The 18,430-nt window shown below is 35.5% G+C and overlaps 1 protein-coding gene across 21 annotated transcripts in view; it reads left to right on the top strand.

Annotated features, from left to right (window-relative positions):
* Positions 1 to 18,430, top strand: part of LOC110381336 (voltage-dependent L-type calcium channel subunit beta-3) — a 132,017-nt gene that overhangs the window by 98,754 nt on the left and 14,833 nt on the right. For 2 of the 21 annotated variants that reach the window (XM_064035150.1, XM_064035148.1), the window contains exon 1: positions 12,977 to 13,162. The exons of 17 other annotated variants lie outside the window; for them this stretch is intronic. In XM_064035150.1, coding sequence (XP_063891220.1) covers positions 13,115 to 13,162 — 48 coding nt within the window. In that variant the 5' untranslated portion in view covers positions 12,977 to 13,114. Of the gene's footprint in view, positions 1 to 3,501; positions 3,757 to 12,976; positions 13,163 to 17,647; positions 17,842 to 18,430 lie in introns of those variants that run through there. 2 more of the 21 variants (XM_064035149.1, XM_064035151.1) reach the window with 2 other exon arrangements.

Raw genomic sequence — 18,430 nt, 5'->3', positions numbered from 1 at the left:
AATCGCGTCAAGCGTTGCTTAACCTTCTGGTCGATCGACCCGAGCCTCTATTACTTACTCAGCAGTACCAATACTGCAGAAAAGGAAATACTTTCCAATCCTTTTACCCCCAGTTTGAGAGGATTATAACTCCAGTAAATTGCCATTTTCAGTCCAAAACGAATCGCAATATTGAAGCCATTCACAAGTGCAGCGGACGCAAAGACAACTCGTTCCTTTTGCTGTACATAATTATTAACAGTCTGAAATAGACGCGAGTCGTTCACCCGCCGACATATTTGGTTAACTTGCCGTTTATATATAACTTCTTATTTATGTAAGTACCTAACTGAATTGTGAGTCGAGGTGACACACGGGAATTGGTAGGAATTGGTAGTAGGGAAGTTTTTCTATGTTATCTGTACTTGGATTGTATTTGTTTGGTTTGATTTTGGAAGTAAGAGTGTTACTATTGATTCTGAATATTTGGTTGATTTGATTACACCAGGGTTTCTTCTGGGCAAAGCCATTTAGCAAACAGTAACAAAGTGTGTGCGAAAAGTTCTAGATACAGACTCTTGAGGTAAAGAACATAACGCTGGTATTAGTGGGCTTGTTTTGCCCACCATAGACTATCATTAGACCCGTTTCAGTGATATTCTTTAACAGAATATTTTAAGTTATTTTCTGAAACTTTCTATTCGTTTATTAACAACCGCTTCTTGTATCTCATTCTATGAAAGCTCATGAAAACACAACACATTTTTGCGGTTCGCACACGTCACACGTTATTTCACACGCATGTATCTGCAGATATTTCCTGAACTTTAGAACTCTTTACGATCATCAATCTTGTAGCAGTCGCTACAAAAACCGCAGGCGCCTTAGGGCACGCATATCAAACAATAAACCGAAAACAATCCATAAAAACCGCTTCGTTTTAATGAACAGCGATCGCGTAAACAACATAAAATATTACAGGAAAATATAATAAAAAAAATATTCCAAAAAAATGGGTCATAGAAATAATGTCTGGAGATTCAATCAACGTTGCAATTCGGACGCCACCTTAAGCAGTTTGGGCAATAAGCCAATAACTAAAATGTGTGAAAAAACTATTTTGTTTTGCTCGCGTATTATTTAATTTCATGTTACTATTGCGCAAATGTTACCTACGACACATCGCCTACTGTTTCGTCTGAGTGAACACTTTATATTAAACTGGCGGTCTTCCAATAAAACTAACTTCTTAATATTTCATTTCATTCATTAACGATCTGCTGAATTTTATTGATGGTCTATGAAATATGTTTGTGAACATAAATCTTAATTTTTGTTTCTTTAATTTCGTCGCTTCGTTCATCCATTTATTAGTATTATATTTAATGCTGCATGTTTAACACTGTATATTAATGATCTGTAAATCAAATTCTGTGCAAAAAATCATCAAAATGTTTTCAGGTTTGTTTTGATACTACTAGCGCCACCTGCACACTTTTCCTAGAACTATAAACTCTAACACTGAACGTAACGCCATCTAGCGATGAAGTACGAAAATGTGCTTGAAGCTTCTGCAGTCGAACCTTTGTGAAACGAAACTTCGCGACTTTTCCTGTTATTGTTAGTGTGGCAAAGTTTCTGCAGAGGGCGCTTTCGAGCTCACGAAGTTTTCAGTTTTTACAGAAAAAAATATTTTACATTTTAGAGAATTAATATGGGTCGTAGGTAATTATGTTTCGGATGAATTATTATTTACGATTATTCATCTATCAAAGTGAGTTTACAGACTTAACTTCCGTTATGACTCAGTTCAGTCTCTCCCAACGCATAAATTTATAATCGGTAAAGCAACAACTTGGAATTTCCTTTCAAGATATACATCTTAAACAGAACAGATGAAATATTTCAATTACATTTTGAGCCATTTAGCATTTCAACGCGATAAAACACCTACTTTTGTTTTATTAATTGCCTTCTTAATGTATTACAATTAAATAATAAGACAATAGTATCAGTTGCCAGTTACTCTTGACAGATCAATGTCGATTGACGCGGAACCACTGACTATACAAATCTCATCCATAATAACCAACAAAATACCAGCACCGTAACAAACAAATATAGACTCTATGTCACAGAGTTAAGGTTGATATCGAGTGCAGGGCTAACGTTGTTAGGACGTATTCTCGTAATATGAAAATAGTTTTGGCAGTATGTAAATATTGTTATGTTTGGTTTCCATTGTGCGTTCTGTTGATCATGAAAATGGCATGATTTATGAAGTAGAAGTCTGAAAGCAGGAGCTTTATTCTGAAAACTGGGCAGATTTTTAAGACTTTTGCATTGTCGGTAACCCTGAATACTGAAAATTTATTAAGATTACTGAAACGGTTAAACAATTACCGATTTTATTTATCACAGCCTGAAACGAAAATAAAATCTTTAATTGACTTGATCACTTATATGTACGTAGAGGTAAGTACCACCTAAATATCCGATCACCCACCCTACATTTTGATATTATACTGAACATTGAATATCATTAATGAATCAGTCGGAATACATGCAATAATTTCATTCTTGGAAAAAGAGATTGCATTATGGACGATGATGGAACCAACTATTTTTATAAAGTTATCAGAAATAATGTAAATGAATTAATGATATCTAGTTTGGAGGTTCTATATCTGCGATTTAGCCAAGCACTATCGATTTATTGATTGAGTACTTTACTAAATAAATTATTGAGAATAGAATGCAAATGATGCAGTTCCACGAAGCTAATAAGTTATTGAAGACTTTACACTGGTACCTTGAAAGGACTATAATATATTCATGAGATCGATAGCCGTGGTCTTTGTAGATTGTATTGTAGTAAGTATTGACGCGTCGTAATGGTAAGTGTCCTTTATAAGTTACCAGAGGTACTACCACGTCTTTCAGATTGACCACTGTTTTGGACCCTGTGGCGCTTCTTAAAAGCCCTTTAGTGATTCAACTTGTTCGATAGGCAAAATGTCGTCTTAGGGTCAATGGGAGAAAGCTGGACTTTCTTCAGCTTGGAGCAAGCATTTAGCTTCTGGAGAAGCCTGGTCGGGAATGTCTGTTTTTGAATGTAATTTCAGTCTGCTCACTTCCTTAAGTTTTTGTAGGGCTAATTAGTTTAAGACTGGTGTTTAAGGAAAAGGAGATCGATGGTGTGTCGACAACAGGTCGTTTTCAGCAATTTGATTCAAAGAGCTTATGTTCATGTTTTAAACGCCATCGGTGATTGAGAATAGGAACGTTGAATTTTAATACATTTCCGTCTTCTTAAAAGCTCGTTACAGAGCTAATTATTTCAAGATGATATAAAAATCTTTGCTGAAACCTTTGATTTTCTTCTTTTCAAATGCCTTTCAAGTTTCAGGCGATCTTTTGAATGCACACCGATTTCGCTTTGGCTAGGAATCGAGCGTTATCTACATTTCAGACTGAAGTGTCTGTATTTGGATTAGATGCTTCTATATTATTGGCAGCCACATAAAATAGTTTAGACAAACCAATGTACATCTCCCATGTGTTAATCTCGCCCGCATCCCGCGTCTCCCGTAATACGCGCCATTATTTTTAGCGCGCAGCCGTCGCGCAGACCAGCGGCTGTGCTCATCACAATATTATGTACGCTTAGTTAGTTACCCATAGTGTTAAGTGTATACAGTGAAATGTGCGACTTATGACGAAGGCTCAACCACCATGGATCACTTTAGGCGACGACCCCGCTACAAGCTCCGAAGGGTAAGACGCGTCACGAAATTTTCGCACATTTTGAGGTTATGTTACGTTTCCAAGTTCTGATGTTTACCTTTGCTTGTCAACATGTTTATAGCATTGAAATTCATAATTTTTTGCCATTATTTACCGGGCTTTTTATGAGTTTTTAGTCATAAATAGTCTGTATACGTGTCTGTTCAGTGTTGCCAGGAATTGGTTGTGTGTTGCCAATTTGGAAACGTTAATTATTGTGTTGTAGTGCGGGAGAGTTATGTCGTGATGCATTTATAATAATACACTAAACAGGGGTGTGATGTTAGTAGATGGCTTCGGAAAATGTAGCGGGTGTTGAGCTAAACTATTCAGCTAACTTTATTTGGTATACTCTACTGAATGACGTCAATACACTCAAGCATACTTGAACCTGAGTGAACTTGAACCAATCGTTTAGCCAACTCCTCATTTTACTGTTTTACGTTTTTATATAAATCAACTATTATACTGATTATGAAATATTTTCCTAACCTTGACACATGTTTTTCAGACTTCTATAAGTCAAGGTCAAGGTCTCGATTGCTGAATAGATTTTTTTATTAATTACTATCGTGTTTGTAATGTACAACACAGTTTGCAATCTTCACACATGGCATGAGTTGAAGAGAAACTGAATTCTGAAAAGTTTTCCAACATTTTCTTGCAAATGAACAATTATTTTTGTTTACAGTATACGGTTATTGTATTTCCAAGAAAATTGCATGAAATCGTGATACGTAAGACATTGATTTAGTCACCAATTGTGGTTTTCTTTGAAAAGCAACTGTTTAGTCACCAATTTCATTACGAAAAAAAATATCGTAATATAGTTCAATAATGACATGCGTGCGTATTGTAAGGGTTAAAGTAATCGCACTGAAACAAGTTTTCAGTAAACATAATGACCATTGCGTGAACATTCCTCGGTTCATGAATGGCGCATGACTCATGATACAACTTGCGTATACATTATACATGTATACATATGTATAGATACGTATACATTCGTACTCAATGACAGATTTGTAAGCGCTTGAAGGTTTTCCTATGCTTCCACCCGGATTTGTGAGAATCCATTCATTGATGACTTGCTACGGATGCCTTGAACGTAAACTTTGCCTTGTAGTTTCTGTAGACTGAAGAGAGATGGCGCCACTGGCTTCATTTCTCTAGTTTGGAAGTTGTGGCTTATTTTCAGAAAAGCGTTTCCCCAGTGAATATAACTCTACTAGTCATATTTGTTTTATGAGATGACAATAAATCATAGCACAGAAATTCAATTTTTAAACCTCTGACTTAGGTGATATTTTTGTACAAAATACGATTTCAGTAAAGTAAGCTTACCACACCCACATCAAGAATTTCTCTTTCTCCTTCTGAATGAGCTAGAAAGTCAAAGAGAATACGACTCGTCTCGCTGCTTAGAATAAAAACTGCAGCAGCTGAGTGAAAGCAACATATTGCAAAGATCTACCAATATGTACTCGAAGATGTTCATATACAAAATGGCCCTGGCCTGAAGCTTATTTTTGCCTCTAAAATTCTTCTAATTATACCCTTCTTCAACTCAGCAACTTTGCTAGACCTTGTCCATCTAGTGGAAAGCCCTCAGGATCAGTATCATCGGCCACGATCGGACCCTCCAATGAGATGGGCCTCTTGTAAACCTTGGACTCAGTGATTTTTTGTTGTGGAGTCGCAGTGACAGCGAGTTTACAGTTTTTAGTCGATGAAACGCTTGCAAGATTATCTAATATTCACCCAAAACTACATATTGAATCACACTTACTCCAAAAACCAGTGAATCACCGACCAAAACTGCCCCTCACATTATTGTTACTAACCACACTATCAACAAGGATATTGCCCGCTCCGCTTATAACATTGCTCGCTCCACTTATGATGGTCGCCCGCTTTAACTGGCGCCCCACAAGTGCATTTCCCTCGAGTAGCTGGCTACTTGATCGCGCTCCACAAAGCTATTTCTTCATTGCCCTATATTTTTAATGAACTTGTTTATTTTCGTTTTGGTCATTTACCGAGGAGTATGAGGAAAATTATGGTAGGTTATGAGGAAGAAAATAATAATCCTACTAATATTATAAACGCGAAAGTTTGTATGTATGGATGTATGGATTTATGGATGTATGGATGTTTGTTACTCTTTCACGCAAAAACTACTGAATGGATTTTAATGAAACTTTACAATAATATAGCTTATACATCAGAATAACACATAGGCTACAATTTGTAAACATATTGTTCGAAATACTAAACCTGCGCAGACGAAGTCGCGGGCACCAGCTAGTAGTTGTATATTTTGCGGTGTTTTCACGTTATTGCAGTTTTGACTTTGAGAATTTAAAAAGCTTTTCATTCTATTGTTGGGCGTTGTTGTAATTCGAAGGTTTGAAAATGCAATAATTTGTAGACAACATCAAAGCTTTCAATAAACAGTTTCGACAAAAACCTTATAAAAATCTAAACAAAATTACTTTTTATTTTCAGTTTCTCTGTTATCGCAAAGATTTCCCGAATCATCCCTCTAAAATAAGTAATATATCGAAAACACCCCTCTGCCAATCTCAAATAATCCATCAAATTAGAACATAAAGCTGAAATTGGTTTGCACAAATCAAGGAGATAATTTCCCCCATATGAAAAGCGATTGTATAGCAATCCCATACATTGACATTCTATTCGCAGCAGAAACACCATGACTTGAATATTTTAATGTTATCTTCTATATTATTCTGACATAAGGAAAATTATGAGGTTTTCTCACAAGACATTTTAATACAGTTCTTTGTTCAGGCACTTTTATTTTTCATGGTTTTAGAGTAAAATTGGTATCCTTATGGTGTCCTTATTCCGTGATGGTGGTCATGTTATTACATGTTATTACATGACCACCATCTTATTTTGGCGACTTTTGATTCGCTAATAGGTAATCGACTTTTTGAAGTCTAAAAAAAAGTTGCAAGATTTTTTGAAATGAACAAAAATTCTCTTTCAAGTCACGAATTGTGGTCAGAGCTTTTTTGCTTGTTTCTTTTTTTTCAAAGAGGAAGAATTAAACTCCCGTAGAATGTTTTATGTGCAAAAGATGTGGCAAAAAGGGGTGTCTGGGTAAAACTTCTCAGCACGAGCGTAGAATTTCCTCCCATGGGGATGCCATGGCGAAGGATGCGGATAAATTGCTTTAACTCCAGTTTTATCTTACTTTTCACTGAGAATTATCTGTAACTAGATAAATCTACGTCTAGTGGTATACGTAAACGATTAAGGATTGTAATTGTTTCGAAAATTATTTCATCGTAACCTAATCTAAAAATAAAACCACGGTAGGTCGTTTTTTTTGGGTCATTGACTCTCGTTCATTCAAATCTGAACCCCTTCCATTAACCTACATTAACGAAACAACGAAATATTTAAAAAATCATTCACCAATTTCGAGGTTTTGGGCATGAACGTGGATGGATATAGTGAAACATAATGACCATAGAAATGAATACAATACATGGTTACAAATAGTGTTACATGTAGAAAAATATTTTAGGAGAAAACATACTTGTGCCTTCCCAGACAAAATTGGTATAAAGGCATGACACGTTCATTGTACGTACACCTGCAACAGTTACATAGCTGGCTGTGTATGAACGTAGCGGTTGTCGACCTCTACAGAGCGAGTAATGGAGTGCGATCGTGTTTTTGTTACGCTGCGGAAGTTGGAAGCACGCGCGGTTGTAGTGCGCTCTTTTGTTGAATAAATTCCTGAATAGTTATTTTATTACATGTCAAATTAAATAAATAATATTTTTAACGGATAGTTATTTGTATGTATTTTAGGTGAGATCGGATTTGTAAGCTTTTACCTACTTACAATAAATATAGGTCTATGTATTCAGAAAATAGTCTTTAATGAAAAACAGTTTCTTCAAAAGCTTCGTTCAAAAGTTTTTATATATTTACTTTTTAACTATCTTTATCCGATGCTAATCAGTAACTGTGCAAGTCTGAATCTGAAAACCTTTCGAAAATTATGGCAAAATTCCAAAAGCCATCCATAACAAACTGTACTACCTACATTAAGTTCACACAAAGCATTAAAGTCAGTATTTACTTTATAACATGTGGGCGTCACTTAGCAAGCGACTGTAAAGTGGCACCACAGTTGAGCGAGCGACCCATCGCGTCACAAGTAGGTCAGACACGTCGCCGGCGCGGCGCGACACCGCATCGATCCGAACCAAGCGCATGCGCCCAACACCACAAACAAAAAACAACCTTATTAACATACACACACAGTTCATTCTTCTCTGTCGCTTCCACCGAATATTTTACCGCATGCCAACTCTGAAGTTACACCGCAAAATTATCATAACCCTTCTTACAACGAGTTAAGGTTCATTTTCCTGTGCCCCGTGTAAGGTTTAATTTGGTAATGCATTTGTGTGGTGGCATTTTAGACCGTATGATAAGGTAGTAAGGTTGTGTTTTCGATGTTGGGGTCTGTTATGGAATTATTAAATGACCAACCGATGTAGTTTGTGCAGATAATTTTGTTAGGAGTGTACTGTCTCTTACTGGAAATGCCTTTTAAAGGAGCTCTTTGAGTATTGCATATGTCCTGTATTTTAAAAAGGAGGCTTCGATTTTTGAAGTGTAACTTATTGAATTGAAAAATAATACTTCAGAAACAATTCAGATAATCTAAAACAGCATTATGGAAACGAACTACCTAAGCTTAGGCAGTTTATCATATTTTAAGGAGCATTTTATAGATTTAAATATTTTAATCTTCATTCCATATGAAAATTGTCCAGCAGTTTTCCAGTTTTTCGTGAATAGACAGATTTGAGGTAGTGTTTTTGTTTTAAATATAGTATAATGATTTTTTACTTGGATGACAGGGTGTTGGAGGGTTCTAGTGCCCTGAAAGTCTATTTCAGTATCATCACTCGTGGAGGCTATTTCAGTACATCTACTGAAATACCTAATATCGATTGATTTATTTTCTAATACTTGCATGTTAGCATAATCATGTATCATATTATACACTATGTATCGTAAAAATTACTTTTGCTATTTATCTAACCGATATTAAATAACATTCATCATTTTATAAGAGTACACCGTACACGTTTAAACATTTAAAAAAGTTATCTGTTCTAGATGGACTAAAAATATAAAATGATAAAAAATATACATAAAATTATCATGTTATTTTTAATCTTAGCTTAAAGTTTTTTTTAAGTTGCAGTTTGAGAAAAAAAAGGTATTATTTTTCGCAAAAAAATCAGTTGTCAACTGGTCCCTTCAAGCGATGCCTACGCTACGCGGCTACGCCACTGCGCCAGTGCTACGACCTCCACTGCTACGTGCGCGTAGCGAATACGTAGGTTGTAGCCGCGCTGTTTGTACGAGTATTATTTTGTCGCTCCAATTTATATTGTAGTGGGGTCTGTAGTTGATTAAAGTTTGTTTTATTATACGTTTTCAATTAATGCTTGATTTGGTGCATTTGAAATTAAAGTAAAATCACTTTTATAAGTCTTCATAGATACAGGAAAAACCGCGACTGGGAATGGCAACGCTGAAATTGACATTCTAAATATATTGCGCTTTCGTCTTGATAGAAACCTACATTTGTAATGGACAACTAAATTCTTCCGTAAAAAAAAAATTGTTATAATGTTATGAAGATGGAAATAAATGATTTGGCTTCGACATTTTACTATGAAACTTTAGTTTTGCCAACTTGCGGATCGAAGGGACCAGTAGTCCCAACATCTTGCAGAAAACCCATACTACTTCTTCGCCCTTTAAAGAACCACATTACACATGACACAAAACACCGCCCATAAATCTTCTAATACTCTTCAATGAAATAAAAACCTATGTAGGTAGAGTAATAAAACGCAGTAGTACAGTAATAAATGTTTGTGTGTGAGTGCGGTGAGTCACGGCGTATGCGGAACTCGGCGAGTACCGGCCTTGCGATCCTTTAGTGGGACAGACTATTCCTGGGGTGAGCGACTGAATTTTGGACTCTTTGGTTGATTTGGTCTCGTAAGGTTCGATTTTTGGTACGGTCGGTGTTTGTATGATAACTATGAAGTTCTATGCCCTTTCTTTTCTGTAGGAAGCTATTGTTGGAATGGGTAACTAGAATCAAACTTATTTACCCTTTATATTTTTGACATGTTTTGTTGAGTATTAGACTTTGATGAGCTTACTTGCTGGCTGTGTCATAGGTGTTATTATTTAGTATACCAGTTGTGTTAGCACCCGTAATACATGACTTGCCATAGGGCTAAATATTATTTGTTTGAAGATCGGGCTTAAGAATAAATAGATGAATAAACTTTCAACTGAAGTCCAGGTAACTTTTAGTTATGTATTTTTTACTGTCGAATGTCACTTGTAAGATGTAGCCAGACTTTATCAACTGAGCATGCATCGTTGCTTGACTTTTATGCACGAGAAGATACTCTGACCTTTTTCACTTGTGATAGATCATAGGTTAGCAGTTATTGTGTTAACAAGAGAAAAGAGATATCACATTTTGATATTTGCTGACCTTTGCAATTTGAACTTTTGTTAATTTTAAGCAAATGTGGGATGATCTTCATTAAATTCTGTTTGCTTTTTATTCTTATTAGAGAATTCTTCATTACTTCACTACAAACTAACGTCCACCTACATATATTCATAAATATTACTAACTATCTTTCGCATGTGGTTTCACCCGCGTCCCGTACTTCGAGCACTCGGATAAAATGTAGCCTGTAGCCTTCCTCGACAAACACTAAATATATCTGAAACTGAAATAATTTTTCAATTTAAACAAGCAGTTTTTTTTTACTATAGGTTTTCTTCATTTACTTTATAAAATTCCTACATATGAAGGCTTCGCCTCAGATCAAGAAAATAAACGTTCCTAGTTTTTGGGAATATAGGTCAAATGTCTCCATAATGTGTCTAGACCTGCTCCAGTTAAATTGGAACCCCATAGACTGCCATAAGAAAGTCTTAAGAGCCTCTAAATATAGCGAGCGTCGTTAATATACAGTTTATGATATTGCGTGATACTAACATTAATAGCTTTTGGCGATGCCTATAGTTCGGCCGTTCAGAGAATGCGTTCCTGACACTTCGCGATTGAACTGACGACGTAACTTTGTAATGGCGTTGCAGTTACGATAAAAATTTTTTGCTGATTGTTTACCGTTTTAACAATTGATGAAATAAATTTAAAACAACATTATTATATCAATAATCAATGAATGTTATAATTTTGGTCCAAACTGAGTGTCAAATAACTTGGTAAACAATATTTTTCTAAATCTCTACTGCGCAATTACAAGGTTATGTCAGCGCTTTATATTTGTAGTGCTGTGCTAAAAATAACAGGCAAGTATTAGTTCTTTTACAGTTATACTTATAATATAAAATAAAAGTTTTGTTATTCTTTTTAAGAATTTGAAAATAATGGACTATAAGATAACTTTTATGAATTTAATACTGCTAATTTCAGCTAATTATTAAAAGCTTATATTAGTATCTTAAGGTAGCAAACTGCGTAAGTTAAAACTTCAATACCAATCTGTGTTTAATAATCTTAGCAAATTCGGATTTGTCTCACATAGCTTAATCTCATAGACACCAATAAGTAAGTAGTATAATATGTGCGCAGTCCTGTTTACTATATTATGTCTATGGTTTTTATTTGATTATCCGGCTTTTGTTTAATGGACTGTTTCTGCTTTTCAAACTGACATCGGCGCTAAATATTCAGAAACCGCCTACCCAAGCTAATAAAAAAGAAGAAATGGTGGCTTGGTTACAAGCAAAAGGCATTGACGCAAATATGCAGATGCTAAAAGCAGAGCTAATTAAATTAGTTAAAGAAAATAAAGCGGCAAATGTGCGATACGAAATCGATGAACTGGCTCTGGAGTACGGTCATCGCGTTCTAAGAATTCCACCGTATCATTGCCAATATAACGCGATCGAGCTAATCTGGGCTCAAATAAAAGGTTACGCCGCTCGCCACAATACTTCCCCGCCATTCAGCACAAAAAAGATGATGACCCTAAAAGAAGCCTGCGGGGAAGTCACAAGAGATGACTGGGCAAGGGTTGTTGAGAAGACTAAAAACCTGATTTTGGAACATTTTGACCGAGATATCAGGATTGATTCTGTTATTGATAATAATATAATTATACATGTAGGGGAAGATGATGATGAAGACACCACCTCCTCAAGCGAATCGGAGTCTGATTAATATTCTGTACGCACATTCAATTCAATGTACTTACTTTATTGCATAGAAATTGTAACTTTGTAACAAAGAATAAATAAAACAATTTTATTATATGAATATTACCTTTTTTTGGTTTCCACTTAAATAACTAAAATATAAATTTAAATGATTCCGCCAATTTAAAACGAAAATAATCTTAAAATAATTCGGCTGTTCATTTTGGAGGAACGGTAACGAACTCAGTGTTATGTTGTGCCCATCACTAGTTGTGACTAACTGATAGGTGTCAGGAACGCATTCTCTGAACGGCCAAACTATAATGAAATTATTTTTCTTATTGCCATAAAGTCAAGTAGGTATAGTGTATACTATAGTATAGTTTTCTTCCTTGTAACTTCGTCAAATGAAAGTCGAATATTCTTTAGACCCTAAATCAGTCTATGTACCTTAAGCATATGATGCAGTCAGCATTTTTGGTTAAATTACTCATCATGACATGAATAGTTTTGTCTAGATATAAAGTTTGGAAGTTCTAAAAGTGATGAGTTTTGAGGTCAACGAACTCGTTACCTAGAACCAAAACTTGAAATTCGCAAGAAATTGTCAGCAAGGATTTAAAAACCTAAGTTACCTAAGTTTTTTGAAGGTTTTGGCACAATAATTTTGTAATACCTTAAATAGTGAGTGATACCAGTCTCCTGATTAGTAAGTGAGGCCCAATCCTTTCCCTGGAACCTGGCTTGATAACTCCATTGAGTCCAGGCAGGAGTGTCGCTGGAAACAATTGGCCCTCCATTATCTGAGGTGACCCACTTACGGTAATCCCTAATCTTGCTCCCAACACGGTTCGTCAACCGGAGTGCCGCCGTGCGCGCGCACCCATTCACCTAACTGCGGGGGGAGGGGGCAGCACGAGGGGAGCTTCAGGCTCCAACTTCGGAGATATTCGGGCGCATTCGCTCGCGACCGTCGCGTCGGACGGTAGTGCGGCAGCTCCGATGTGCCGCCACCACGGCCGACCAAGACGCGATCCCATTGGTGGTCCGCAGTGGCCACCACCTGCCGCCATGTCGTAACATCATGGGGTACAACAACCAAGGGCACGGGTACAACAAGTTGTTTACACAGGTGCGCGCGCAAGTGTTGTGTTGTTGCTTCAGTGTTGATTTGTGGATGTTGATGATAAGGCGGGCCATGTCCTTATGTTTACGTAATGATAATGTTGTTTGTTTACCGACGTCATCTCGCTGCGAGTGATGCACCGCCCTGTGGCCGGTCGTTTATAGGTTGTGGTAGAGGCGGTTCCGATGCAATTTGTGTCAGTGGTATTTGGGCCCTGCCCTGTTCTGATCAGTACATCCGTATTTAGCTTTATTGCCACGGGAACATAGCTATGAATAGGCAACACAGTGCTTTAGCTTTTGTTATAGTTTGCGAACTTCTGAAACATGTCTGAAACATCTTTGTTGTTCTGAATGTAAATATTGACGGTAGTTGTAAATCAGCGTGTGTTGGCCAGTTCCGCGCAGGTGAGCAACGTGCATGTTTAATGTCCTGTGTCAGTCAGTACGTCTGTTCGCAGAAGACTCTATTTCTGAACGAGTACTGTTTTGTTTGTTTGTTTGTCCGTCGTTAATGTTAAGTCTATTATATTTGGACGCACGTGGTGTGTGTACATTGTATTCAACGAAACGATTAGCTGCTAATTGTTTGTAGACCATTTAGTTCGCGTTGCGTTGAATACTATGTGTTTCAATAGTTATAGAAGCTATAATATATGTTTTAGTACACTGAAATAGTTTACAACACTGTACCTACGTTTAAACTAAAACATAACTTTGTCTTTTATACAGTGTAATTCTACTGTTGTTAGGCATAGTGACGGTCGTCCATAAGTTGTCATTTTTCAAGTCCAATGGTTGGCGCCAAATACATATTCCCTCATATTCATTGAATTATATTAGGTACTAACCATTATTATCTTTACTTTTGTCTCTGACATTACCTAATCGTATAATAAAAGCTGATCGGTACGTCCCTAAAATAAACAAAAACAGCTTTACCTACTCCGTTATAGTAGTGACAAATAAACAATAATTAATTATATCAACTAACATACATATAGCACACGTAATAACACACTTATCTTTGGTATGATTTCTCTATTATCGATAAAATTAACTTAATAAATCTTATAGTTGCAGTCTATTAGCAGATTACCTTCGATACTGATAAGAATGATGAATTTAGAGCATCATCTCTGTTATCCATCTTAATTTATTATCTTGCGATACCTATACCTACACTTATATAATAGTTTCTTTGTTTGCTTAAACATGAAATAGTCCAGTTTTCCGTCCTAAAAGCCGTTTAACTAAATAAACCACCATCCGTCCGTTCACCGTCTTTACCAATATTATAAGGAGGAAAACTTTATTTGTTATGGATAAACTCAAAAATTACCGATTTTAAACGTATTTCAAACTTTCAACATTAGAAAGCTACATTATCTGCAAGTAACATAAGCTATATTTTATACCAGTACGGACAGTAGTTCCTAAAGGGCGCGAGTGAAACCCCGGGAAAATGGCTAGGGTTATTATAGGTAGATTAACTTATTTGCAAAGACTGTCTATGTCGTAGTGATTGTGTAATTTTATTTAATACCTTTATTTCAGGTAACTAGGGCCCATAGTACTGCACAAAAGTCATGACAAAATATGGATCTATCCACCTTTGGAGTTCCTTTTGGGATTCAGAAAAACAATACTTCAACAAATTACCTAATAAAATCTTTTCGGTATTTTCATACATTCCACGGTAGATAAAATTAAAACCATGTCAAATAGCTTTGATTGACGTATTCCCAAACAAATGAGTAATGGAACGAGTTCATACAAACAAAGCTCTGAATGAAATTATTACGTGTTTACTTTGTTAATGGTAATTACAATGAATTTTTTTATAGAACAGGTTTTTATAGAATAGAGTATTATGTAGGTATCTATGCTATCTTGTATAGTAGGATTTTCTTATAAAACTCCCATGGTATTTCTTATAAGTTTTAATAAGATTCTAAAAACTGAAAGTATATTAATTAATAAAGTTTGAAATTACATCACACAATTTAATGTTGACCGTATCGAGAATTGAACCTAGGACCACCCGTTCGGACGCCCGAAACAGTGACAATTCCACCCATTGGTGTCGATATTAGTCGATGACTCATAAGATAGCCTCAAAAGTATTTATAAAAGATAAATCAGCCGTCTTTAAAGGTGTTTAAAGTTACATAAAAGAAGTAGTTTATTTAATTTCTCGTTTATTATGACGTTTCTCACTTCTATCACTGTTACAACCTGTCGGCTTTGCTCTCAATAGTAAACAAATAATGTTTTATGTGAGATTTTCTTTGAACTCTATGCTATTCTATCTACCTAGTAATATATCATGATGTTCTTTGTTAAACTTTTGATTGAAATAATGCGAATCTCAAAGACGACAGGTATCTATTTCTAATCTTCTAAAATATTGTAAACATGAAAAATACAGATCACTATACGTATAATTAACGTGTGTCACTTAACAAATTATGGTCAAGAATCGCAATACAAAGCAAAGTATAAACACTAGCTTCCGCCACAGGCATAAACCACTTGCTATAGAAGAATCTTCTTCTTAATCCCACACTTGGATAAGAAGTAGCCTTTACGAGTATGTTATTCTGATATAAGTTATATAATAACAGTAACAAATATACACACTCACAAACTTTCGCCTTTAAGTATATTTAGTGAGATCCAAGATTTACTCATAGATCTTCATACTTCATAGAGAAAGCAGCCTAGTTCTCTTTGCTGGAAGGTTCTTAAGACCTTGAATCCCACTCTCAATAGTCTTTTGAATACATTTTATGGATATATTAATGACGTAATCAAAGAACAATTTGCCAACTTAAGATCTCTGACATCATACACGAACGCTTTCGCCAAAATATTTTCATTATCTGTTTTATGTGACCGTTATGTCAAATTCAAGCGTGGAATGGGGTAATTTTACTGCATTGTCATTGGTCAATAATGGGGTATCATGTTGGCAGCGATTCTATAGTTTTATAAGCCATAATTGTTCTCTTTGAAGTCGGTATATTCAGTACTATTGACGTATTGCGATGACGTATGTATTTCGCATTCGTTTGTCTATTGGTTCTCGTTTTAATTCTCGCCTATTAACGTTTTATGTGCAATTGTTTAAAAGCTTTTAAAGTTATGCGTTAGTCATTTGATTGAATGTCAATTTTAAAATTAGAATAGCGTTGTTCAATTGTTTGTCTGTTCATGTTGTCGATGTCGACTAAGTAAACTTAAGAATCCTAGATAAGTTTCATCCAATATTCCGAAACTGATGCTTAGCAACTTTTGGATTAATTTTTGTTAAACTATCATGCTCAATTGGGTGTTCAATCACATTTGAACTTTTAAAAAGTAAATACTGGCGTTTGTGTTGTTAAATAATTAAAATAATGGACTTTTATTTCTGATTGGAATCACGGAAGTAACGTTATTCAGCAGCTACAAAAGCTGGTTCTGTTCATCGACTTTTGAGGATAATTACTGACATATATATGACTAAATCCATCTGCATAAGTACCTACTGAGACTTTAATAGTTACATAAATGACTGTTCAACCATCTTTAAGCACACGTGGTCTCGAATCAGTTCATCTATTCCACTCATCGAAAATAGACTAATAAAAACAAGTTACTATTATTGTATGCACGGCACTGCTTTAGAATATCAGGGCGTTTGATGGCCGGATTTGACTAGGCACCTCGTGTAACATAGGCATTCCATCAGTTTTATATCAATCGTAAAAACATTGTTTTGACTGGATCTTCAATATGAAAGATCATTCTTAGAGTGCTTTCAGACTAGAGCATTTTCCAACTACTGGTTTATGGTAAAATGCTCGATAGTAGCCTCTAGTGTGAAAGCCCTTTCAATGGACTACTAGCTAACTAGGTATCTCTGCTTCGTATGAAAAAAATTATGTGAACAGTGTCATACTTATAAACCACGCCTTGAGCAGAATCAATTAGTCAGTCTTACTAACGTAGGTAGCCAGTAGGAAATTGTGTTCAAAGATTTGACAAATTCCTTATTCTTGTCCTTTTAGATACTTTGCAAACCAGAAATATGATGCACTATTCATATTCTTGTTTTATTGATCTGAACATAATTTGCTATAGTCTCATTGACAATTAAAATGAAATTGAACCCTCGATTAAGTACTCGTTTCATTGATTTAGAAATAGGCAAAGTTCGTTTAAAATGACGTGACCAGTAGTCTGCCATTACAAAACCATTATTCGACTAAATGCGAATTCTGTGACCCTGCCAACTAATACAAAAAATCCGTATAAAAGGAGTTTACAAAAACAGTAAAGCTAGCCAAAACAGTGGTTGATAAATAAAAAATCCCCTGCTGGCGCTGCCCCAAAAACAAGGGCGTAAAGTATGCACAGTGGGGGTTATCGAGCCAGGCCTGGGGGTGGGGGGAGGTGCTGACGTCACTACTTCGACCCGCCAGACTGCCGCCGAAACCGACGAGCCAGTACAGTACAGACCATGATCAATCGCGGCCAGATAAAACCTCCTTCCTTGGCTGAATGGGCCCTTTCCTTAGTCTGTGAATGAAAGTTCTCCGTTCATATTTAGAACAATTAATTTGAATTCTGTTCTTCATTCAATTAATTCTTTTTTCAAAATTACCGGCCTCGTCTTGTAGTTTGTATGTAAAAATGTTTGTAAGTGTGAAGACGATTTTTTTGTTTTATTTAAATATTTTTGGAAGCTTTGGCTAAGGTGAGCGTCGTCTGTAGTTTTTTTAGTTAATGTGGTTTGATCTAGATGCTTTTAGTTTCATGTATTATGCTAGAATTTGGTAGTTTCATCTCATTTATCAGATCCACATACATCAGTCATACATTCATGTAACACTTGTACAAAATGTTTTGTAAATTCGTTTTAATTTGAAATTTTTCCTTTTTTCTTTATTTTATTATGTACAATCTATATATAATGTATTCCGTGTTTTTAGTTTACTTATATATTTTAATTTTGTTCTACATTAAATTGGCTATAATTGAATTTGTGATAAATTGGTTAAAAAAAAATACAAAATTCTAAAAGGTTACTAAATTCCGAGATGACACTAACATGAAACAAACCACAGATTAAAGCATGAACTAATCGTTTTATTTTTTAGATTATGTGCCGACATTACTTTGTGTACAGTTAGCGCCACAAGTCTGAAATGCTGTGACTTCTATTAAATAATAACTCGAACAAAAAAGCAAAATTAAGAAAAACCGTGTCCTTCTATTTTCAAACATT

This window comes from Helicoverpa armigera, chromosome 6, assembly GCF_030705265.1.
Source record: "Helicoverpa armigera isolate CAAS_96S chromosome 6, ASM3070526v1, whole genome shotgun sequence".
In the NCBI taxonomy this organism is placed as follows: domain Eukaryota; kingdom Metazoa; phylum Arthropoda; class Insecta; order Lepidoptera; family Noctuidae; genus Helicoverpa; species Helicoverpa armigera.
Note: the sequence above shows the minus strand (reverse complement) of the source record. Positions and strands in the feature narration are given on the sequence as shown.